The 23,535-nt window shown below is 47.4% G+C and overlaps 9 protein-coding genes across 9 annotated transcripts; 3 read left to right on the forward strand and 6 right to left on the reverse strand.

Moving 5' to 3' along the window:
* Nucleotides 1–370: 370 nt before the first annotated feature.
* K460DRAFT_80526 (uncharacterized protein) lies at nt 371–2,197 on the reverse strand. Its single transcript, XM_040938704.1, has 4 exons — nt 1,866–2,197; nt 1,626–1,765; nt 1,202–1,568; nt 371–794 (listed from the first exon to the last, which is right to left on the reverse strand). Exons 1-4 carry the CDS (start codon nt 1,904–1,906, stop codon nt 521–523), a joined length of 822 nt encoding a protein of 273 aa, XP_040791314.1. The 5' UTR covers nt 1,907–2,197; the 3' UTR covers nt 371–520.
* Nucleotides 2,198–4,078: 1,881 nt separating this feature from the next.
* K460DRAFT_404020 (phospholipase A-2-activating protein) lies at nt 4,079–6,468 on the forward strand (the record flags this gene model as incomplete). The annotated part of the gene is made up of 2 exons (XM_040936690.1): nt 4,079–4,126; nt 4,204–6,468. The coding sequence occupies 2 exons, from the start codon at nt 4,079–4,081 to the stop codon at nt 6,466–6,468; spliced, it is 2,313 nt and encodes a 770-aa protein (XP_040791315.1).
* A 1,025-nt stretch (nt 6,469–7,493) lies between these two features.
* On the reverse strand, nt 7,494–8,243 carry K460DRAFT_404021 (uncharacterized protein; the record flags this gene model as incomplete). The annotated part of the gene is made up of 1 exon (XM_040936691.1): nt 7,494–8,243. The coding sequence occupies one exon, from the start codon at nt 8,241–8,243 to the stop codon at nt 7,494–7,496; it is 750 nt and encodes a 249-aa protein (XP_040791316.1).
* K460DRAFT_364727 (uncharacterized protein) lies at nt 8,070–9,999 on the reverse strand. Its single transcript, XM_040933050.1, has 5 exons — nt 9,817–9,999; nt 9,734–9,766; nt 9,599–9,685; nt 8,682–9,552; nt 8,070–8,630 (listed from the first exon to the last, which is right to left on the reverse strand). Exons 1-5 carry the CDS (start codon nt 9,882–9,884, stop codon nt 8,430–8,432), a joined length of 1,260 nt encoding a protein of 419 aa, XP_040791317.1. The 5' UTR covers nt 9,885–9,999; the 3' UTR covers nt 8,070–8,429.
* Nucleotides 10,000–10,491: 492 nt separating this feature from the next.
* K460DRAFT_375542 (Zip-domain-containing protein) lies at nt 10,492–12,115 on the reverse strand (the record flags this gene model as incomplete). Its single annotated transcript, XM_040934780.1, has 5 exons — nt 10,492–10,922; nt 10,972–11,555; nt 11,611–11,757; nt 11,806–11,907; nt 11,961–12,115. The coding sequence occupies 5 exons, from the start codon at nt 12,113–12,115 to the stop codon at nt 10,492–10,494; spliced, it is 1,419 nt and encodes a 472-aa protein (XP_040791318.1).
* A 1,343-nt stretch (nt 12,116–13,458) lies between these two features.
* K460DRAFT_404023 (zincin) lies at nt 13,459–14,509 on the forward strand (the record flags this gene model as incomplete). The annotated part of the gene is made up of 3 exons (XM_040936692.1): nt 13,459–13,858; nt 13,914–14,406; nt 14,464–14,509. 3 exons carry the CDS (start codon nt 13,459–13,461, stop codon nt 14,507–14,509), a joined length of 939 nt encoding a protein of 312 aa, XP_040791319.1.
* A 291-nt stretch (nt 14,510–14,800) lies between these two features.
* Nucleotides 14,801–17,015, reverse strand: K460DRAFT_335182 (uncharacterized protein; the record flags this gene model as incomplete). The annotated part of the gene is made up of 2 exons (XM_040930939.1): nt 16,802–17,015; nt 14,801–16,727 (listed from the first exon to the last, which is right to left on the reverse strand). Exons 1-2 carry the CDS (start codon nt 16,993–16,995, stop codon nt 14,801–14,803), a joined length of 2,121 nt encoding a protein of 706 aa, XP_040791320.1. The 5' UTR covers nt 16,996–17,015.
* A 411-nt stretch (nt 17,016–17,426) lies between these two features.
* On the forward strand, nt 17,427–18,377 carry K460DRAFT_309386 (uncharacterized protein; the record flags this gene model as incomplete). Its single annotated transcript, XM_040930130.1, has 1 exon — nt 17,427–18,377. A coding segment is annotated over one exon (951 nt), but the record flags the coding sequence as incomplete, so codon positions are not given.
* A 124-nt stretch (nt 18,378–18,501) lies between these two features.
* K460DRAFT_404026 (uncharacterized protein) lies at nt 18,502–19,386 on the reverse strand (the record flags this gene model as incomplete). The annotated part of the gene is made up of 2 exons (XM_040936693.1): nt 18,502–18,893; nt 18,942–19,386. 2 exons carry the CDS (start codon nt 19,384–19,386, stop codon nt 18,502–18,504), a joined length of 837 nt encoding a protein of 278 aa, XP_040791322.1.
* Nucleotides 19,387–23,535: the final 4,149 nt, after the last annotated feature.

Raw genomic sequence — 23,535 nt, forward strand, 5'->3', positions numbered from 1 at the left:
GTATCATATAAGACTAGCGAGTATATAACAAACAGAAGAACGATAGCCAAGACAAAATGAAGCGATAATTCAAGGATGGAGCCAAACTCAGCAACCGAATCCCAAGTAGAAATGATAGGCTTGTTCTGTTCATGTAGCTAGTCGCACGAAGCCACCTGCACTCGGGGTGGGAAATGAGAATCTTGGCGAATTCCGTGTAGGTTGATGCTGACCCCTGCATAGTGTTTCGCAGCCGACTGATACTGTTGTACGAACATATGTCGTGGTACTTTTGGAAAGCCAATACTATCTCAAAGTGCGGGTAGCTGCCGATACCGCTGTCGTAATCGGTATCAACCTCAACGCCCTGTCTGGAGGTTGTATAGATGTCTCAGCCCATGCTGGAAGGCTTGCAAGACCGAATTCGGGGCACTGAGACAACGAGTGCATAGGAGCACTATGATGTAGCCCTCGTAGTAGATTTTCGCGCGAAGAGCGTCAAGTCCCTTTGTGATTGGTGATCAAAGTCCGATCGTGGCTTTCATGATGCAACAGGAAGACCGCTCGCCATCCTGAAAAGCTCGAAGGCGAGTCCCGGGGTTTCTCTAACCGCCATCTCGATATCGGGGCGCAGCGAAAGCCCTGGATTCGCACGGAAAGTTTGGATGATCAAGTCCCGCAGGCCTCGATCAGTATGGAAGGTGGTTTCGTACGCCTCTTGGCATGCTTCTGGAAACTCGGGGCTATTGAGGTGAAGATCGATTTCCTGGGCAAACTTCCTGCGTGCAAGCGCTTTCAGGCCAGCAATGCCGTACCTATGACGATTTGTTAGCGACAATCTCTGGGTACGTGTTTATAAACGATCGCGTGATTGGAGCGGAACAGTTACACGCTGACGTGGTCTGTCTCGAGAGTGCAGTTCGAAAGTCTTGCCCGCAAAGACAGTGGTTGGACGATCAAAGACAATGCACATAGAAGAGAACAACAGGGATAACGGCGTGGGATCTGACATATGGAACGCGCGCCAGGCGAAGTGATTGGCACCTCAAACAAGCGGTGACGTAGACCGCGGGATGTCGGCGTTCTTTCGCCGTGCGACGCGACGCAGCGCAACGCATATGTAGAAATAAAACCTTGGGTGCAAATGAAAGATCACCGGCTGACATGGGCGCGTAATTAGGCAAATCGAGGAAAGCAAAAGGTGACGAAAGGTGATACGTACTTCTCTGCAATTGCGTAGACCTTTGCATGTGTGACGAGATGCGCCTTCTCATCGTCGACATCGGGCTCTAATTGAACGCTCGTGAGGTAATCTGCTGCAGACTCGTCTGCCATCGGCGTGTCAGGCATCTTGCTGGAAGGTGCATTGAAGTTCTGGGTGGTAAGCTCGTCTGCAGGAGGCGTCATTGGCAACGAGTTGGTAGCTGCGAGAGCTTGTGCTAGCAATGGGTCTTCCACGAGCGCGAGGTTTATTTTCTTAGGCGCAGAGTGTCTTGCGGAGCGCGAAGAAAGCGGCGTATTGGCTCTAGTGCAACGTTGCGATGAGTGACGAGATAGCGGCTTGTTAAGATAGTCGAGATGGTAGAAGTCTGAATTATTCAAAGTTAGCAGGGCATTGGGCATCGCCACATCTTTATCCTACTTACAATTCACCATGTACTCTACTGCTTCTGGGTCATCTTCAGTAAGGTCGATGACTCCAGTCTCGGCCTCTCGAAAGCCGTTGCGGCACGCTCCCTCAAAGAAGGTGGATCGGGTCGCGAGCAACGCTCGATGTACTGGGTATCTTTTTCCTCCACAAACAATGGTCAGATCTGAGTAATTGCCGCTTTCAAATAGTCTAAGACGACTTAGCAAGAGCTGGTGAAAGAGAGGGTAGTACTCACGAAGCCATTGCAGACTTGAGCTCTAGTGTCGCAGTGTCCATTGTAGGTGTTATAAAGTAGTAGATTGTGAAGATCGAAGCTGGACTTGGAATAAGATTTAACGGGAGGAACAGGCTTCTATAACTGATTGACCTCAGACCCTGAGTTTACACAACGAAGACTTTAAGTGTCACAACGCTGGGCGCAGGAGGCGCGTTGAACCGTGCGTAAGAACGCGTAGGGTTACGTAGGGTACGTAGGGTACGTAAGGTCGGCCGATGATCTGTTAGAGGCGCCGCGGATCCGAGAATATGGTAGGGCGGAGACTAGATACCGAGATCGCCGGACGCAGGCAGGTAAGCGGAAGCAACCGACGTAGAAAAATGCTGAAAGTATGCCGAGATGACCTAATCTGGGAGGGCTGTCTCGGTGTCTATCTGTAGTGCTCGAAATTGGGGTGGAAGCAGGAGCAGGTCAGATCGGAGGGATATTCGCTTTCTTGTAGGCTTGCAGCCATATCGCAAGCTGGCGTCGACCTGGAAGGGGCTTCATCTCACGACGATGGGCTGTTGCTAGACCCAGCTTCTAGACAAGTTCTAGGGTGTCCCTTACACTCTAGCCATCAGCCCAACAGCCGAGCTGACATGCAACCTTCGCTAAGAAGCAAAACTTGCTTGGCTGGCCCAGACCAGCGAGGCCTAGTTTTCAAGCGTCTCGTGGGAAAGCAGGCTAGAGCGGTGTCACGCGAAGGTCTAACGCTTTGGTGGCTGCAGGGCACTGCTGACTGCGACAATGGAGAGGCCAAATTGGGCGGAGCATAGGCTGTCGAGGCGAAGGGGCAAGAAGGCCACAACTCTGGCACACTAAGGAACTAGCTAAAGTCAACCAGAAACTCTAGAAGCGTACGCAATTCACCCTTTTCCCACATGAAATGCTAGATAGGACAAGAGATTAGCGAAACAAAACCTGCTGAAATGAAGGTGATGACTGAGGCGTGGGGCATCCCGCACAGCGCTGTGCGGGGAGCTGTTGGGATGGGAAATAATCCCAGGCCGTTGCACCACCAGTGACCTGACATGTCGCTACGATTTGTGGCAGGAAAAGAAGTTCTGGGCCCATGGTGTCGATCAGTTCCTGTATGGGGTTGTGCTCTAGACGCACACAGTAGTACTAGAGCTGCGGGACGGGATCACCGCGCGGATGCTGCTGTGCTCTTCTCCATGAAAACGCTACTCCATCCTCTTCGTCTCAACAGGCGATATCTGCACCTCGAAGGGGCACTTGTCTCATAAGAAAACTCGAAAACAAGGGGCGTTCGAAGGAGAACCCTCAGTGATGTCGCGAGTGCTGTGCTCATAACACTGGTAGATAGGATTGGAGATAGGATTGGAGATATGTTTGGACGGCAACCCCGCACCTGATAGAGAGCGCAGTGGTTGGATCGTATAGCCCAGGACGTATGAATTGAGAGGTCGCATGCACACAAGTATTGGGGTGCTGAATACGAGCTGAGGGAGCGCTTTGGCGTTGGGGCTAGCCTTGTGCCGCTGTCTCGCCAGACATCAACGCCTTACGTGGAAGCGAAGGAGCTAGATGTTATTTGGAAACGTCAGATAACCGAGTTCGATGTGCGTAGTGTAGGAGAAACATTTTGTCGTCAACCTCTGTCGCTGGTGTTGACGAGAGGAAACAGGTGAAGGGCAGGCACGCGGCTGACAAAAAAGAGCCGACACCAAAATCTTTAGCTCACCCTACTACCACCAAATTTTATATTTATTAAAAATTCATGCAGCATTTAAAAACTTAAAAAACTTTTATCTTATAATTTAAGCAATTTAAGTTAAATATATACGTTGTTTTCTATTAAAAAAACTTAATTTTAGGTTGAATTTGTAGTAGATACAGCTTTTGGTGTAGGCTCTTTTTTGTCAGCCGCGTGGCAGGGAAAGCGGGCTGACATAACGAGCAGGAGCGACCGGGGTGTCGGAACGTTCCGCGAGACTTGACGTCGACAGCTGGCCTGGTAATTGCATGTCTATACGCCTGCGACAACAAAGTCATCGCAAACAATTCTCTGTTCTTCACACTCCCCAGTGCCACACTGCCTTCGCCATCTTCATGTTCATGCGTACGACTCGTTTTCTCTCTTAGCGCTCCTCATCTCCCGACCTCTGCCCCTCCTCTCCAGCCAGCCCACTCACCACTGAGCACCCCGCGTAACCTCAACCTCCACCATGGGCGACTTCAAGCTGTCAGCCACTCTGCGCGGCCACGAGGACGATGTAAGTTGCCTGTTCTCTTCACCTTGAATCAGCTCTACATATTATAACCGGAGTTGTCCAGCTAATGCGTAGTGCAGGTGCGAAGTGTAGCTTTCCCTTCCCCCTCCTCCGTCGTCTCGGCGTCGAGAGACTTCACAGTCCGAATATGGGCACAGCAGTCATCGAACCCGCCAGTATGGGACAGCACGATCAAGACCCACGGCAAGGAGTTCGTCAACTCGCTCGCCATCGTCCCGCCCTCGTCAGACTACCCAAACGGCCTCATCGTCTCCGGCGGCAAAGACCAGATCATCGACGTGCGGCAGCCCAGCAAAGGCCTCGATGACGATGCGGATGCCCTCTTAATAGGACACGGCAACAACGTTTGCGCCCTCGATGTCAACCAGGATGGGAAATACATCGTCAGCGGCAGCTGGGACATGGAGGCACGGTTGTGGGAAGTAGGCAAGTGGGGCGATTCGACTGTCCTGCAGGGCCACACTGCCTCTGTTTGGGCTGTCCTTGCCTACGACAACAACACCGTCATTACTGGCTGTGCCGACAAGCAGATTCGCATATTCCAGGCCTCTGGCTCAGCTACTCCAGTGCGGTCAATACAGGCGCCTGAAGTGGTGCGCGCACTGTGTCGCTTGCCCCCGAACCACCCCTCTGGTGCACAATTCGCATCGGCCGGCAATGATGCTGTCATTCGCCTGTGGACTCTCAATGGCCAACAGGTAGCTGAGCTCCATGGTCACGAGAACTTCATCTACTCACTCGCAGTCCTTCCAAATGGTGGCTTGGTGAGCGCTGGCGAAGACCGAACTATGCGGATATGGGAGAACAACCAGTGCATACAGACCATCACCCACCCAGCAATCTCTGTCTGGACTGTCGCAGTATGCTCAGAGAACGGCGACATCGCAACAGGCGCGAGCGACAAACTTCTCCGCATCTTCACCCGCGACCAAGGACGCTATGCAGCAGCAGCAGAGATTGAGCAGTTCAATGACGATGTCAAGGGATCATCAATACCGCAACAGACAGTCGGCGATATCAACAAAGAGAAGCTCCCAGGGCCCGAATTCCTCACACAACGTTCAGGGACAAAGGAAGGCCAGGTTCAGATGATACGGGAGGCGAATGGCAACATCTCTGCATATCAATGGTCTGGGGCGGCCAGTCAATGGGTGAACGTTGGCACTGTAGTCGACTCAGCCGGGAGTGGTGGACGAAAGATCTCGCACAACGGCAAAGAATATGACTACGTATTTGATGTTGATATTGAAGATGGCAAACCTCCACTCAAGCTGCCCTACAATGTCAATCAGAACCACTACGATGCCGCGCGCAAGTTCATCGAGGACAACGAGCTCCCACTAACATATCTAGACCAAGTCGCAAACTTTATCATCCAGAATACGCAGGGTGCAACACTAGGTCAGAGTAGTGCACAAGGAGCGGATCCTTGGGGGTCGGATGCAAGATATCGCCAAGGCGACGCAAACGAAACCACATCGCAACCAGCACCAGCACCGCCAGCTGCTAAGATCCTTCCCCAGAAGGATTACCTGCCAATCGCGACCGGAAATCACAAGGTCATTTTCAAGAAACTACAAGAATTCAACCAGGCGGTAGTCAACGACGGACACAAGGGCATATCGCTAAACCCATCAGACATCGAGCAACTAAGCACTACCGTCGTTGCATTAGAGAAGGGTGATGGCAAGAGTATCGACATTACGGGAGTTGAGCTACTCGTCAAGGCGGCTACACAATGGCCAGCAGACAAACGTCTCCCTGCGCTGGATCTACTGCGTCTTGTTCTCGCTTTCGAAGAACCAGCGGCATACCTAGTGTCGCCCGACCAAAATCTACTGCCTGCTCTTACTGAGTCTGGGGTCTTTGCCAACTCATCTCCGCCCAACAACACAATGATGGCCGTAAGGTGTCTCAGCAATCTACTACAAACAGACAAGGGTCGTTTGCTGGCAAGCAACGAGTTCGACAACATCCACCCGCTTGTATCGCCCTTCATCACTTCCACGAACCGTAATCTGATCATTGCGCTCACAACATTATACATCAACTATGCGGTTCTGCTCACATCAGAGAACAACGCCGATCGAGCTTTGTCACTTCTTGACGACCTATCAAGAGTTCTCACTACCGCCACGGACTCGGAAGCAGTCTATCGCGCACTGGTTGCTACGGGCACATTGCTCTGTCTAGGTCCCGACTTCTGCGAAGCTGGCAGAGACATACTGCAAATAGGCGATGCCGTCAAGCGCGCAGAAGAGAAGGTCAAGGAACCGCGGATCAAGAACGTCATCGCCGAGATTCGACAGAAGTTGCAGGGTTAAAGGTCGGTTGCCGTATCGGATACCGTGTCGGGTACCGACGCTCCTAGTTTAGACGGATCTGAACCAGAACTGGTAATTTCGGGGCTGGTGAACAAACCGGGATCCGATATTTGGATTATAGACGGGAAAGTGCAAACATGGATGAGGCTGAGTCGGGATTTTATCATTCAAGTACCTATCTTTGGTACAGATGAGGGCGGATGAGTGGATGGCATGACATGAGCGAGTGCTTTCTGCGTCATAAGCAAGCGAGAGCATCACTACATCAGCAGACCAGATCAAATGCATCAACTACATTAGCATCACTCATTCCTTCCACTGACGTAGTTTCTACGTCGTATCTTGCGCCCCGCCGGTGACAAAATAACATCCATTTACCCCAGATTTCACTATATTAGCCATGTCGCGCTAGATGATCGAGTGACTAGGTCATCGTCGGTGTGTCGGCGATTGTGATTGCCGACTCGAGCGTCACCTGCGTGCTTGCATGGGGAAATTAAGACACGGCCACGCCTTGAACGCGTGTCGTTCGTATGTGTAGGTGCAGGTGATGTTCAGGAGGTGTTTCAAATGTTGTTTGGGGCGTTAGCTTCGATGCGGAGGGATGAGGTAGTGTGATCAAGATTAGGGGCGCGTGGGATGGAATGGGATGGGGTAGCGTTGCGCAATGTTGGACTACATTTGTTCCTTGCTCGTGATCTCTTTTTTTTTTACAAACATGTATATGCGAGTTAGTAACGACTAGTTGGGAAGAAGGAAATTTTTAAGCCTCAAGACTGCTGACGTAAAGATTATGTGCAATTGAGGCAGTTTTGTTATTTATTCTGCTTACCATCACCAACTACCTCATGACCTGGCTTGGAGACTTCATCATCTGGATCCTACCGGATGGAGTAGAAGACAAACAGCAGTGATGCTAACAAGCTGATATGTCGATGAAGAATAAGCAAGGGCCGATTGACTGTACGTAGAATACCTGACCTCTTCTCCTGAAAAGTTTTCAAGTCTTTCTCTCACAACACCAATCAAACTCTATTGTCTCCATCCACTTCCACTTCCACGACAACCTCCACACTCCTCCCCTTCTCCTCAAACCCCTCTTTCAAAACCGCTTCCATGTTCACTAGTACATCTTCCGCACGCTTCAAGCCAAGAAACCGCAAGTCATACTCTCTGATCTCGCAACGAAACTTCAGGTACGTAAGTTTCTTCATCTCGAACAGATTGCCGAATTCCCACGCGGTCTTTAACTCATCTTTCGAATACAACCGCGCAGTATGGCGTTGCTGGCCTGAAGATCGCCCTGTTAGACGAGACAGGGACCGTACGCGAGCTTCAAGTATTAAGCTGCGTATCCCAGTGCACTGCGACACGAGCGCTTCCGGGTAGAATTCGCCGGGAAGATAGGACTCGCCGTACCATATGATGTCGTAGATGGAGAGCATGCGCACGGACTGCAAGCCCCGCGGGAACTGAGACGCGAAGAGCTGGAACGCGTACATTTCGTGGACGTGGGGCTGCTCGAAGATGAAGCGAGTGCGCTGGAGGAAGACTGGCACGGACTCGCAGTGGAGTTGTTTGTTGGCGAAGCATAGATTGGGCAGGGCGTGTGGTAACAGGACTACTTTTGAAATAGTGGACCGCTTGTTTATGGCGAGTCGCGTTGGCATATCTGCCATTGCGAAGAAATAGACTTTGTCGCGGAGTTCACGGGGTAAGTCGAGGAAGTGTTGGAAGCCTTCGCAGTGGCATCCCGGATACGAGGTCGTCGTCATGCTGGTAGAGGCCAAATGCTTTCGATGGTGCTTTTAGCAGCGCCTAATGAACGAGAAAGCCTTGGTGGGATACAAGAGCCTAGGAAGGTCAAGTGCGTCACGAGAGGTGTACGTACAGCCTAGTGAATTGATATGCTATTAAAGGAAAGAGGGCCACATTCCCAAAACATATGCTTCACTAGATCTCTAGCTTCTAAACCTTCTGTTCAGGCTCCTTTCGAATTCAGCTTCCTCCTCCTCCAATAGCTTCCTAAATTCGGCTTCCTTCCGCTTAATTAGGGGCGCCATGACTTCGTTGACACGCTTTTCGAGCTGAAGCCGCTGCGGTGTTTTCTTCGACCCACGATTCGGATAAACAAAGTGCGTGATAGCGCGCACATGCGAAGGCTGTACCTCTGTCAATCTCAAAGTCGGGCTTGAAAGTGCTCCTGTACGCACCTGTCCACGTAGATATAACTCAGCTGCCAGCTCAAGTTGCCAAGTGACATCCTCGTCTTCTGTCCATTTTAGGAGGGACTCGCATGCACCGATCGGCTTTGTCACGACCGTTACTGCGGACCCCTTTCTCTTGAAATACTCATAGCTTGACAAGATCGCTTCCTCAAAGTTCAACATAATGCGCGGTACATCGATGGTTTCCGCGCCCCATCGGCCAAAGGGTGTGACAATCACAAATGTGACTTTTGGTTGCCTCTTGAATGGTATGAGCGACCACGTGGGCAATTCCTTGCGAATCTTGGAGTGGTAGACGCCTTTTTCTCGCCACTTAAAATCCTCTTCTGGGACTTCTCCCTCGTCATCACCCGCCCCGTCCCAGCCGGCCCACTCTAGAAAATCTTCACATCGGACGAAGATAGTGATATTGCTGAGATGGTCCTTGGGAACAGAGCCACACGCAAACGGCGTCGTGAGAAAGTCGCACATGAGGCGGCGTGCATCACGAAAATGAAACTCGTTCTTTTCCAGCCATAGGTTCGTCGTCTCTTTCGCCATATCTACGCCTACCCACTTAGGGTCGAAGATGGGTTGACGTCTTAAGGCGTCTAACTCGTATCTGATATCTTCTTCTTCGTCTTCATACTCTCGTGGTCTCAGACTCTCACCTGACGCGATATACGACACCTCCGCTGGTCCATAATGCTCATGGAAAAAGGCATGGCCGCGGTTGGGAATGAGAATGGGTCCATCTTCACAACACAAGTACTCATAGATCATATAGCGGAGGTGGGGCACGCAGTGCTGCATGATCGCATCTGCCAACTTTCTGAGCTCTTTTTGCTCGCATCGGGTTACTATGTCGTCAAACTGTCTACCCAATATAAGTAATCGTGTTGATATAGTGCCAGGCAACTCACTTCACGAAACGCTTCTTGTCTCTACGGATCCGGAGTAGCTCTTCGTCGTCCAAATCCGCGTCTACATCATCCAAGCAGTCTTCGATTCTCTAGGCTCTTTAGAGTTAATCCTCAGATACATTAGACAAAACATACCGCTCGTCGGCTTCCTTGATCTGTTTATGCAGGCTTAATAACCTGCTGTTAGCATCGCGACTCAAACGTGACGAGATACTTACCCTCGAAGAGTCTTCCATGCGGCCCGCGTGGCCTCCGAACGATAATCAGGCTTTGTTGGCGCTTTCATGTCTACAACGTCGTGATTGCGAGTGCTGTGAGATTGAGAATGTTGAGGGTCGAGTGTTGTTCAGGTGGTTCAGGGGTTCGTGGGGTGTACCTTGGAAATTATGAGAACCTGGAGCTAAGCTACAGTCAGACTAAGTAGTTAGTGCGGCCCAAACTTGAAGTGAAACGGACAGGGATAGCTCAGATGTCACTTCCGATAGAGACGAATAGTCTTTAGCCATTTTATGTCTGAAAATCTGTGGCAAAGCATTAAAAAGCCCTTCCCTACAAGAAAATAAGCTGACTATAACCTAGGATAGTTACTACATGGTCTAACTCAAGCTCCAACACGCAACGTTGATGCCCAGTCTCGCGAAACCACCGCATGGTTGCTTTTTTGAATTGGTGGCTGGTGGGAGATGAGACGGTGAGGCTAGCGCCGAATCTCTCTCCCAAAACGGATAGGATGGCTGTACTAATCTACCACTACAGTCAATCACGATGCGCCCACGTGATCGTCATTGACCATCATCGGACTTTCGGATTTCGGATTCGGAGATTTCGGGCAAAACAAAACACGAGACAGTAATTGTTTTATCGTCTATCTTATCCATCGATGAATTGGTCGCCTACGCCCATTTTCCAAGGAAACTCATAAGCACCAATCCGCTCACCAACGCAAGCATCGCACACGCCGTCCTTGTCAAACCCGCGTTCGATAACTTTCCACCCATCCAGTCTCGGGCCAACATCTCCACGATACCGACCCAGGCTAGAATACCGGCGGACAACGCATCTAAGGTACCAATAGCGACAATCGTGTTCGGGTCGTTCCCGTTGAACTGATCAAGCACACCAACACCAATGGCCATGCCAATGGGCGTGATGAGCGCAAAGGTACCGGCCATTATGCACTTCTGAAGAGTAGAGGCTGCGACCTTTGGCAACTCGGCGATGCAGGTGCCGAGGGCGATGCCTTCGAACATTTGGTGAAAGAGGATTACGACAAAGAGGGTGATGAAGAAGCGATCGCTTGCTACTACAAGGGTGACACCGATGACTGCAGACATGTTAGTTGGTGTTGTTAGCACATGATAGGTAAGACTTACGGATGGAATGGAAGATGATGCCTGCTTCCAGGTTCATTACATTGATTTTCTCTTCCATTGGCGTAGCCGTACGAACAGCCCCATGGACATGGGGAATGCCATGATCGTGGTTGAACTCGTTCGGTGGAGTTGTAGAACCCGAAGATGCTCCCGACTTTTCGTCACTGCTCGCATTCGGGACCTCAATGCTAGCATCAACATGCTTGTTCTGACGCCATTGCACAAAGCGTGCACCAAGATAGTCGACCAGAAAAGATAAAAAGAGGCCAGCCATGAAGATCGCGGCAGGAGTGCCTTCGTACTCCAGGGCGCCCAAGCATTCGTTTGCGAACATGAGTTGCGCATGTGTGAACAAATGGATGAAAGCAGTGGAGATGACAATGCCGGTTCCGAACTGCTTCAAGACAACGAAAATGACGTTGTCATGCGAAATAAGGTTGAAGCGAGTGGTCAGAACGGGCAAGAAGACCCCGATGGCGCTGGTGACGAGGATGACGAAGAGAAGGCCGATGCGTAGGGGAATATTGTAGTCCCGTTTTTTGGCATCACACGATTTTTCTTGTGACTCACCTCCAACGCAGTGTCTAAGCGTTGTTAGTCAAGAGGGCGTGGGGCTTGCTAAAGGCAGCAATCACTTACTCAACACCCGCATGGGAGTGACAATGCTCTTCAGCACCAGCTGGTTCATGTGAAGAGCTATCATGCTCATCCGTATGTGTAGTCTCCTCTTTCCCAGCCGAGTCGATGAGCAATTCGACGTCCTCACCAGAAGCGTCGACGCAAAAACTTGTATCACGTCAGCACGGCGTCCAAATATGCGGTACGAAGACTAACGTCTTTATGCCATGGGAGTGGCAGTCGGTATATTTTGATTCCATTGCTTCGGTCTTAGTTGGCCCGACAACCTGGTACTCCTCAGTACCAGCCATGCACCAGCTATCATTCGTTAGTGCCAATTTTCGATATCATCGTGTTCCCGGCAAACGCACTTGACAGTGCCATGAGGATGGCATTCCGACACAGCAGTAATTGACGGCTTAGCTGCTGAAGTCGTAGATGGAGGTGCAGTTGTTGTCTGCGCGGCGATAGATCTGGCGAGCAGCAGAATCCCGGTCGAGGCCGCAATCCGTGCGACTGAAGGCATGCTTAGGGGTTAATAGATAAGCGAGTTGAGTTGGTGAATGCTGTTAAAGTCGCACCAGGGCAGCGTCTTAATAAAGGAGAAATAGGCTGTAGTTCTCAGCTAGAGCTCTCCGCGAAAGAAGAGGTGGTTTTTAATAATGAACGGTACGCTGTTACTCGACGCAAAACTTCGCTACCGACGGAGGTAAATCGTGGAAGTAAACCGACCAAATATGTTGACCTAAAAATGTAAGAAGCTTGCCTTTCCGTCAGCGGAGCGGAATAAAAGAACCGTGATGGACAGGCAAGCACCGAGAAGTATCTGCATCCATATCCACCTTTTCGAGGTCATCGTGCTTGGCCTTCCATGGCTTGAGCACCGTGATGGGCAAATTACCTTGGCATAAATCCACTCGACATACGTTGTCAAATCAAGATTCCGAACGTTTGATTATTTGCTGTCGGCGCTGCTAAACAGAAGAAGAAGGTGGGCGGGTGTCGCGCACTGCTGAAGTGGCGGAGGTCTTGGCGGTGAATGTTGAGTCATATGTGCTCTATCCCCCCTTCCCGGAATTCTACGCGAAAACTGGACAGTCAGCAGGGCAAAGATTAAATTTGTTGGTTTTTTTAATCATAATGAAATTGGTACAAGGTAAACATACCATGCCTTGTCCCTCCAAATCGAACAGCCTCGTATTCCTGGGTCCACACTTCAACATGCCCGATGCTTGGACATACACGTGATACACACGTGGTCGCCTCGGTACTACTCAGCCACAAAGTCTCATGGTACTCACTATGACTTACTCCGTGGAGGGCCTTTCGGGAAACCTGCATCAACCCGCTCTTAGGCGCTTGGTAAAGCCGGAGGCATATATCCATGCCAACACCTCTTCGGTAGAAGTGAGAATTCTTCGCTATTGGCAGTCCATCATGGTGCTCGAATGCACATTGAGAAAGGTCTTTAGCAGTAAACCATGTAATTCACGTCGCGATGTGAAGATGTGCCGAGCTCAACCATGCGAGCTGTACGTAGGCCAAGAAGGTCGGTCGTTTTTTGCCCTGCGTGGTGTAGTAGTAGCCTCTCATTGACTGCTGATATACCTGCGGCTACATCGATGAGGCGTAATGCTTCAAGTCTTGGCAATATGAGGATCGTAGCGATGTCGGTGGAATCTGCCGAGGAGCACAACGCTCTAAGCTGAAAGATTGCCTATGAGTGTATAAAAAGCTGCATCTCGTCTGCAAGGACCTGAATCCAGCCTCTCGGGACACTTCCTTAAACATCAGCTTGTATCGTCATTGACACTGAGCCGCCACCTTGCAAACATTCGACACGTCCTTCAATCCAATTAATTCGCGGAAATGGTTGCCCGTATCTCGTCCCTCCTGCTCCTTGGAGTTTCAGCTGTCCTAGCGACTCCTCTTCTTCCTCGTCAGAGCGTAGCGACCGTCACTGTACCGGCAGCTCCCCCTTCCTCGACAGCTTGGGACACGGGTGCTGTTCATGAATATCCCATTCACGCTTCATGCAACGCAAACCAGCGCGCCTACCTTAAGAAAGGCCTTCAAGAGACTGCCACCCTCTGTCGTCAGGCTCGCGACCACATCCTCCGCTGGGGAAACTCCTCAGATATCTACCAAAAGTACTTCGGTGATGCGCCTACCGGAGAACCACTCGGGTGGTTCACGAAGATTGTTGACGGTGACAAGTCTGATGTCCTTTTCAGATGCGACAACATCGACGGCAATTGCGGGCAGAAGGGTACATTACCTATCAGTGCTACTTGAGTCTGCCTACTTTGACTGACACTCCATAGGCTGGGCTGGTCATTGGCGCGGCTCCAACGGAACTTCTGAGACTGTAATCTGCGACCTGTCCTATGAGATCCGCCGGCCTCTCGAGGGAATGTGCATGTTTGGTTATGATGTCGCCAACGGTGCTACCAACCTGTACTGGGCCTCTGACCTCCTCCATCGTCTTCTGCACGTTCCAAAGGTCGGTGAGGGTGCTGTCGAGCACTACGGTCATGAAGGCAAGTATTCCGGCGTCCTCAGTCTGGCTAAAGAGAATTCCACATATGCCGTAAAGAACAGCGACACTTTGCAATACTTTGCTCTTGAGGTGTATGCCCACGACATCGCCGTGCCCGGCATCGGCTGCGCTGGCACGTACACTGCAACTTCGACTGCTGCCACCACAGCAATGAGTGCAGCATCAGTAGCTGCCAGCTCTAATGCGGCGACCCCTAGCACGGCTGCTGCTACTACAACTGCTGTAGCGGAGGCTTGTACCCCTCATGGTGACCATTGGTAAGTTGTTTGTACAAATTTCCCTCCCTGTAAATATACATACTTACAGATATCAAGGCACTGTCCTCCTGGCGTCCCTGAGCCAAGCTCTCCTCCCTCCTGAGTTTGCCATGGCCTCAGCAAGGTTGCCGGCATGTCTCGAAACAACTAACGAGTAGTTAAAACTTTGTGGCCAAAGCTCGTATCTCGACTCGCCAAAATCACACTATATATTCTAATGATAACCCAAGTTCTTTTAACATTGTTTTCTGCGGCTTGTTGAATGCGTGACAAACCTATCGTGGCATGTCTGGATTTAAACATGAGCTGCATGTGCCTGTTCGGGTACGTTTGTGAACGGTTGAGATTTTTCACCGCCGCCAATGGCAGTACTCGATCGTGATGTAAGATTGCGCTATCCAGGAAGCCCATTGTATACAAAGTCTGCTAATTGACTATTGTTGAGCAATTCCTCTGGGCTCCATTGTTGCAGACCACCCTCACCAAATGCGAAGTCATTTTCGATTTGCGTGAATAGATATTGGTTCGCTTCGTCCATGGACCAAGACCAAGGTGTCGGGTTGATATCTGAATTCGCAAGACTAACCTCCCGTTGGAGCTGCTGCTCGACAATTTGCGGAGTGGCGCTATCTTCTGGATGGGGTCGCAGCGTCTGTAGCGTGGTAGGACCGAATGAGCCTCGCCCGCTCGGTGTTTGGCCGGCAGCACTCGAGAAACCGACATCATCGGCCTCCATTGCCAGTCTTACAGCCGTCTCGCGATCAAGATACTGGAAGAAGAGTTGGAGCACCCAGTTCGTCACTTCCCAGGTCTTTTGCAGCTCTTGTAGTCCTAGTAGGCATAGCTTAGCTCGATGCTCAGCAAGGGTTCTTTTAATCCCAGTTGAGCGTCTAAGGTTTGCTACATGAATACACAAGGTATTGAACAGATTAGTGATAACGTGAATTTGCGCATGTCCAATGTCACCATCGGGGAGCATATCCTCAACAATGCGCGAATTGCGCGCCGCTGCCTGCAGCGCGATGCTTCCGTCGGTCTCCGCGCTACCCTTCTCATCCACAATAAAGCTTGTGCGGTAGAGGAGAATCAGAAGGTTGTTATAGGCGAGGTGAAGCATGCTAGCTTGGAAGCTTGGTTGGTCACCCATATCGCTACGTAGTTGCATGACAAATGGCAGGTTTCGGTTCCAGTCGTAGAGTTCGTCACGGATCTTCGATCTGTCTTCAGACCTGAGGGTACGATTTGGTAAGTACCCAGCGTCAACTACCCTGCCCAGAAATATGGCCAACTGCACCACGCCAATCATGTAAGCAATGTAACGGTGACAATCAGAGGTAGGTGTAGATGGGCTAAAAGCCGACACGAAGTCAGATGTTGCCAAAGGCTCGATATCGCAGTCTTTGTCGCGGATCCGATTTGGCAGTCCAAGAGCAGACCCACATTGGCGCTCACGAACATAGATAGCCCACCAAAGGCGCCTCTTCAGTCTCGTCAGTTTCTCTTCCGCTACGCCACCAGAGCGATGTAGCGCCTTGGTCTGCGAAAGACTAATTGCAGTTCCAAGCCAGTGACGAGTATCTTTTTCCAACAGTGCACCAGCTCGCCAAAAGCTCATCAGGAACAAAGACTGAATAACGATCACTTTGTTTGTTTCGTAGGTGGCGTCGTAAATATCCTTTGCTCGGATATAGAAAAGCCATTTCGCTCGATGGCGGTTGCCCCATCCTAAGCTGGTAAGTGTTGATTCCTCGCAGTGGATGACACCAATGAACAACATGGCCTGTAGGAGAAGATGTGATACGCTGCCTTCCTGATACAAATCCCAGAAATCGGCTTCATCGAGGATAGCAAAGTGCGGGTGGAACCACTGGAAGTAAGCCTTCAGGAACTCGAGGCGGGTCGCTGTGGGAGGAAACGAGAATGCACCCTCGACTTGGAGCGCTTTCATCCTGGCACGGCGGCGCTCAGCTTCCCATTCCGGGACCAGAGCCTCTGCCTTGACGGCGTTTGGTACCGCATGGCGGAAGACAGATTGTCTACGCTCTGCTGCTGCTGGCGAATGCTCTTCGGTGACATAGCGGAGTGAACTAGACTCGCCTAGAAATACGGCTGCGTCATCCTCAGCGGGCGTAGTTTCTGTCTTGGAATGGTTGCTACGAGATTCGGATGGCATAGAAGGAATTGCAAACTGGTATGGAGTTCCGGCTGCCGAGCTGTGGTTATTGACAGGGCTATGGAAGTTGGACGAGAGTGAAGCTAAAACATGTGATGCTGCGACCTCGTCTTCGTGGCGCTCGGGGCTCAATAGCGCATTTCTAATTCTTAGTCAGTCTGTAGTTCATTATCACTCTTTCTTTCCTCGTTCCTGGTTAGCAAATATGAGAAATATACGTACACAGCATCGCGCCCTTCTGTTCCTATCCGGGACTTCCTGGGATGCTTGCCCCGCTTCGACTCGCGCGTCTCGCACAAGATATTCCCGGCCACACAATTGCCACAGGGCTGGCGATCTGTCACATCACATTTAACACGTCTTGCGTTGCAGGTGACACATGCCAACTTCGCGCGCTTCCGTGGAGGCTCAGACATGTTGCCGATTAGAGATGATGAGATAGATGTGGGGAAGAAAGCGAAGTCGGCTATCAACGTTGAAGCTGAGAATCTAGTGGCTTGGCACTGTTGTCATTATTTTTGGCAAGCACGACTGTCAACCCCTAGGAATGGGAACTACTTCAGCACGTTGTCTTCTCTAAGCTTTAAAACCTTGATATAGCTGCGAGAAATGCCAGTCATGTCTATAATGTGTTCGGGGTATTCTCATGGCCTTCGACATAATAGCGTGCGATCGATGTGCAAGTCACGCCAGCGTTATCGATATCGGCTATGCACCAGCCCTCTCCGCATCCTCCATAACCGTCAACACGAGCCGCTCATCACTTCACATAACCTTAGAGACCATTTGAAGCGTCTGCATTGCTTACATGCAATGCATGTAGTAGACAAAGCCGATTGACTACCCAATGTCTTTCCTAAGTCGCCGCCTCTTCTCCACAACCGCTCGGCAATGTGCCTCAGCGACAGAAGCATGTTCCGAGATCCTTTCACGCTTCGACAAAGGTCCTGTATCAATACGCAAACAAATCATCGACGCAAATCAACTTCAACTGCTCAGCATCACACTGAATCGCACGCCAACTTCTCTCAATCCGCCACCAGATGGTACGCCAGTTCCACCAGGGTATCATCTGGTGTATTTCACTCCTAGCATCATCGAAACTGAACTAGGATTGGATGGCACAGATCGAACCGTGAATCCCTTATCGCCTTTCACGCGACGCATGTGGGCTGGTGGTGAACTGCGATGGACACAAGATTCAAATGCACTACTAAGAGTCGGGCAAGAAGTCCGCGAAACCACAAAGTTGCTCTCTGCCGAGCCTAAGAAGCTCAAGAGTGGGAGTGAAATGCTAGTTGTTGGCGTCGAGAAGACATTTGAAAATGAAAAGGGCGTTGCGCTCATCGACAGGCGCAACTGGGTCTTCCAAAAAGAAATCACGCCTGTAAACCAGATTAGAGCTCCACTAAAACCTGAGATGAAGACATTGCCAACGGGCACACATATGCGCCATTTTTGTCAAACGGACGTTACCCTGTTTCGCTTCTCCGCGCTGACGTTCAACGGACATAAGATTCACTATTCGCCCGAGTGGTGTAGAGAGGTGGAAGGGCATCGAAACGCCGTTGTGCACGGGCCGCTGAACTTGATCAACATGCTCGATTTCTGGAGGGATACGGCGAGGAGTGGTGATACGGAGGCGGTACCGAAGTCGATTGCTTATCGCGCCATGGCGCCTTTGTACGTCGGTGAGCCATACCGGATACTGCTTGAGAAGGGAGAGGCGAAAGAGTGCGAGTGGAAGGCGGATATCTGGGATAACTTTGGAAAGGAAAGCATGATGGGAACTATCGTGGGGTAGACACAGAACTGGTCTATGGAATCAATTATCAACACTTGAAAGCTATACAACTATCGGAGACCGAGATCTCAAACTAAACCCCACCACGGTACTCGATACATGTTACCACCCGACTAATCTAACCAAGCAGACCAGTCAAGATGTTGAGCACCGCCTTGATAGTGGCCTCTATCTCCACGTTGTTGATCTCGGGCAGTCCAGCACCGGGAGAAACAGACAGCTTCGAGTTGCTAACCAATCCAGTCAACTCGCTGACAACCTGCTTAAGCGTAGACTCAATCTCGAGCTTGTCTACCTCAGACAGGGCAAGATCTAGCACAGTGGGTAGCTCGAGACGTAGCTCGACACCGCGCTTGCTGATAAGGTCGTTGACTTCCTCGGGTAGGCTGACACTGGGAAGAGCGGGGAGGCCGAGACCGTCACGCTTGATAGGAACGTCGACAGAGAGCGCTGGGAGCTCGATTTCAGGGGTCTCAATCTCTGGGACCGCGGGGAGTCCAGCGCCGAGGCCTGTTGATGTTAGCACATGGCAATTCCAGATGTGAAGGATGTACGTACCGAGAGCTTCACGCTTGATGGGAAGGTTGACGTCGTCGACCAGATCAGTCACAGGCTGAAGAAGACCGTCCACAGGCTCAATAAGACCGTTGACCACCGGGAGTTCTTGACGTTTGATGGGCAGCTCGACCGACGGTAGCTCTGGGAGTTCTACATCGTTGAGAAGAGCATTGAAGTCTGGAAGTTCCTGACGCTTGACGGGGAGGTCGACTGAGACCGATGGTACATGTACCTCGTCGACAAGACCAGTCACTGGCTCTAGCAGACCGTCGATCTCGGTAAGTTCCTGACGTCTAACGGGTAGCTCAGCTGAGACGCCTGGTACCTCCGGGACATCGACTGGAAGGTTTACGATTTCCGGGACATCGATAGGTCGAGTGGAAACATCGAGGGGAGCGCTGACAGCGACAGCGATGAAGCTTGCGAAGACGACGGAGGCGCGCATTTCGAATTAGGATTATGGTTGAGTGAGTGAATGAGTGACTAAAGCTATTTAAAGAGAGACGAGAGGAAAGACTGTTGGAAGCTGATGGCGATATTACTTTGGGCAACAGCACTGTTTATATGCATGCTGTCGCAGCTCCTCATTTAGTGTTGCACGGGCTAACTCAAGCGGAACTTTGCGGGACATTTGGCATAATTACAACGTGCGCTAGTAGCACAGATCACGTCAAGGTACCGTACCAGTGATCATAGTGTCTACGGGGGCATTATTCGGTAACTTCCACTTGATCGACATATGGTCTGAGCGCACGGTCCCTGTGGTGTTGAGAGGAACAGCAACCAACTAAAGTCGTACCTCCAGACATATTGAGAATTGTAACATGAGTGTTAATCTGGCTATTTCACAGCATGCAACATATGATAGGGCAACATTTAGTCCAGCATTGAAGACTGAAGAAACTCTCCGCTTGATGTTCAGATCAATGTCGTGCTGAGGCTGGGATGGTGATCGACAGGGGTCGTCTGATCGACGTGCAGATCCCACACCTTTTTAGCGTTACCAACGTTTAACCTTCTGACCCATCCGGCAGCATTAATCTCCTCATGAACATCGCTACACTCGAATAGGGACGAGAGAATGCTGTAGGAAGACACCATAACACCCGAGTCTCGACTGTCCGAGAGTTCGGTGATGTAGACTGGCGTTTAAACATTACGTTTGGATGCACACACTACAGCAACAAGGGACTACGCTTTTAGTAGACTATGAAGAAAACGTGATTGTGCTTACTCTGGGGTTGGAGTACGTCACTTGTTATCTTAAAGGTAGACTATATTTAGAAAGGTTATTTCCAATATTTGGAGGACTAACTAATTCTAATAGAGTAATATTAGAGCCTGGGGATACAACAGTTCTGGGCTAATAGGAGCCTACAGATCCTGCGGAGCGCATAAACAGGAATATTAAAATTTAAAATAAACTAGTTTTTTATTACATAATTACCTGCTTAAATTAATAGTATAATGTGTATTTTTTTATCCTAACTTTAGCGTTCTTATTAGCTTTGCGAAATTTAACGCTAACTTTACTAAAGTTAGCCTAAAGTTGCTTCTTACTAAATATAATCTACTTTTTACACTAGCTGTAAAACTAATAGCAAGTTGTTGTAGTATATTGTAATACTAAAAATTACTAAATAAGGTGCGCTAAATTAATTGCGCGTATTTTTATAGTTATAATATAACTTATTATAGTTGCGCAGCTAGTGTAGTAGGTTTAACGCGTTATTGTTATTACTATTTTACTAAGCTATAACTTTCTTTATTAACTCCTATATATGCGCGTAAAACTCCTACCTTCTAATATATAAAAATTATTAATTATAATACTTAAGGGCTTTTTAAAGGCCTAGCTTTAGGGTAATAATATTTTCTTAACTTAATACAATTTAAATAACAATTCTGTAACTTTTAATCCCGCTATATTATACCTAGAAAGCCTTAAAGGTAACAATTACTACTAAGTAGTAAAGGGTTTAAACCTGTTTTTTTATAATAAGTTTTATAAATTTGCAGCTTCTATCTTGTACATATAAAAAAAACATGTAACTTAATTTAAACTTTTTTTAAAAGTTACTTAGGTTAGCTTATAGTATGCATACAGTTGAAAATACACTAATACTTTTTATAATAAGGGTATTAGTAGGCGAGATACAAGTATAAAGATAAAAGTATATAAATAGAAAGCTACTCTACGTTAACTATATTAAGGTAAAAATAATACTTTTATATAAGGGCTTAAAGTTTTAAACTTTACTTATAACTATATTAGATTTTTATAGTACAGCCTCCTACAGTTCTAGCAAGCTAGTTAGGATAAAACAAGAAATTATATAATTAAGGATAGAATATAATTAGGTGCTATACTAGGCTTTGTTTACTTGCAGCTAAAAAAAGGGCACTTCTTTATATTTTTTTAGGACGTTAGAAACTGTATAGTAAAGTGCTAATTAAAAAAGTTAGGAAGCTGCTTAAGGATTAAAGCTCTATAGGATAAGCTTTAATAGAATTTTTATAAAGACAAGCCTTACTCTTGTTTTTTAATTAAGGTAAATAACGCATTTTTTAAATACTTTATTAGGTTTACTTAGGATCTTTCTAGCTGCTTTATTTTACTATTCTAGGCCTACTTATACTTTATAAATATGTTATAGGAGCATTTAGACATTCTTATAATAGACTATATATATAAAACAAATTGTTTTAATATGCCTTTCTTTTATATTATAGGGATCTTAAGTATAAATTAAACTTTTAATATAGCCTTTACGCTCCTTTTAAATAAACAGGAAAGAGCATATAATAATGCTATAACTGCCCTAAAAGATCTCCTAAACCTTATTAGGCGTACTATAAAGATTTTTATTACTAATAATAAAAAGGCTTTAAAGCGCTACCTGCGTAGGACTTTTAAAAATGTCTTTATTAAGGGCTATTTATAGCACCTTAACACTAACTTTAAAGTTAAGATTAATAAAATTTAGGCTAATAATAGGGCCCCCTATAGTTAGAAAGAAAAATTTAAAAATATTAGAAAAGAGTTTTTATACTACTTTTATAGTATAGTAGACGCTTAGAGCGAGGAGTAGTTTAATACTTTATATATATTCTTCTAAGAGCATTTTAACTACGCGCTAACCCTCTTAGACTATATAAAAAGTTATATAATACTCCTAAAATATAAATAAGCAGAGTATATATACTAATACATGCCTAGTTTTAGCTAGCAAACAATATTTCTGCTTAAAACTTTATATAAAAAGGTTAAACGAGCTCTTCTTAATTAAACTAGGCACCTTTTAAATATAATAAAGGACTTTTATAAGCATATTTAGGCCTTTAAAAACACTTATTAAGTTGCTGTAAATATAAAGGAAGTTTAGGTATCTAATAATATAAATATTCTAGGCTTCTAAAAGCTTTATACTTATATTACTTTGCTTAGATTAGTCCTTTTTACAAACTAGTTTAGGCTTGCAAAGGACTTATTTTGTAATTTTAAAAATTATTTAAGGGCTTTTACTATAATATATAATTTTTCTTATAAGTACTAGCTTAGTATATAGCTCTAGGAGGACCTAAACTTCACCTTTAAGCCTATATAAGTAAGTTAATATTAGTACTTCTACCCTTTCTGCGCTGCAAACAACTTGCGCTGCTATAAGTTTTTTACTAAAAACTTAGTTAAATTAAGACCTAAGGGTTGTCCTAAAGGTACAAAGGGTAAAAGCAAAATTACTAAAGATAATTTAAAAGCTGTTTTTACGCTAGAGAAATATAATTTAATTTATTTAAAGTATATGCAGGCGTTTTAAATACTTTAATTTTTGTTGTTAAGGACCCTAAAGGCTTAATCCTAGTTTTAATAAGTACTTAGCAATACTTTTAAAGATTAGTTAAAAGTTCTTAAGCAGTAATTTATATAGTTTTAATAAGAAGTTTACCTTGCCCCTTTATTTCTAGTTAAAAAAAAAAAAGTTCTAGTTGTCTAGGAACCTTAAATGCTACTTAAAAAACCTAAAGTGCTTTAAAGTTTACTTTTTTCCTTAGTATATGTTTTTAAAGAGCTATAGCGTCTTTTTAGTGCATAGTAAACAAGTTTCTAGGCAGTTAGAATAGTAGTAAAGAAGTTAGTATATATATACGTTAACTTTCTTTCTTTTTTCTAGCTTCTCCGGCCTTGTCTAGGTAGTTTAGGCTAATTAAAAGCTTTAAGGGAAGCTATTTCTAGCTGCTTTAAAGTCCTTATATACGCAGCTATATGCTATTATTTTCTATTTTTATTGCAGGGGGCTAGCTAGTTAGGGGTTTAGGCTTAACTTTAATAAAAACCTACTTAAATAGGGTTATATTTTTATTGTAGCATCCTATACGACCTCTTTAATATAGGAAAAGGTATATATACATACCCTAAGCTAGTCTGCATATAGAGGAATATATTTTTTTAGAGTATTATTAAAAATTAAAGTGCAAAAGTATTGGCAATATTGTTATTAATATTATAGGTTTAATATAAGTAGTACTGTAACTCTACAACTACGTAATAAAATAATTCTAGAAAACTCTATAGTGCTACTACGTATACTATAAG

Source organism: Cucurbitaria berberidis, assembly GCF_010015615.1.
Source record: "Cucurbitaria berberidis CBS 394.84 unplaced genomic scaffold K460scaffold_2, whole genome shotgun sequence".
Taxonomy (NCBI): domain Eukaryota; kingdom Fungi; phylum Ascomycota; class Dothideomycetes; order Pleosporales; family Cucurbitariaceae; genus Cucurbitaria; species Cucurbitaria berberidis.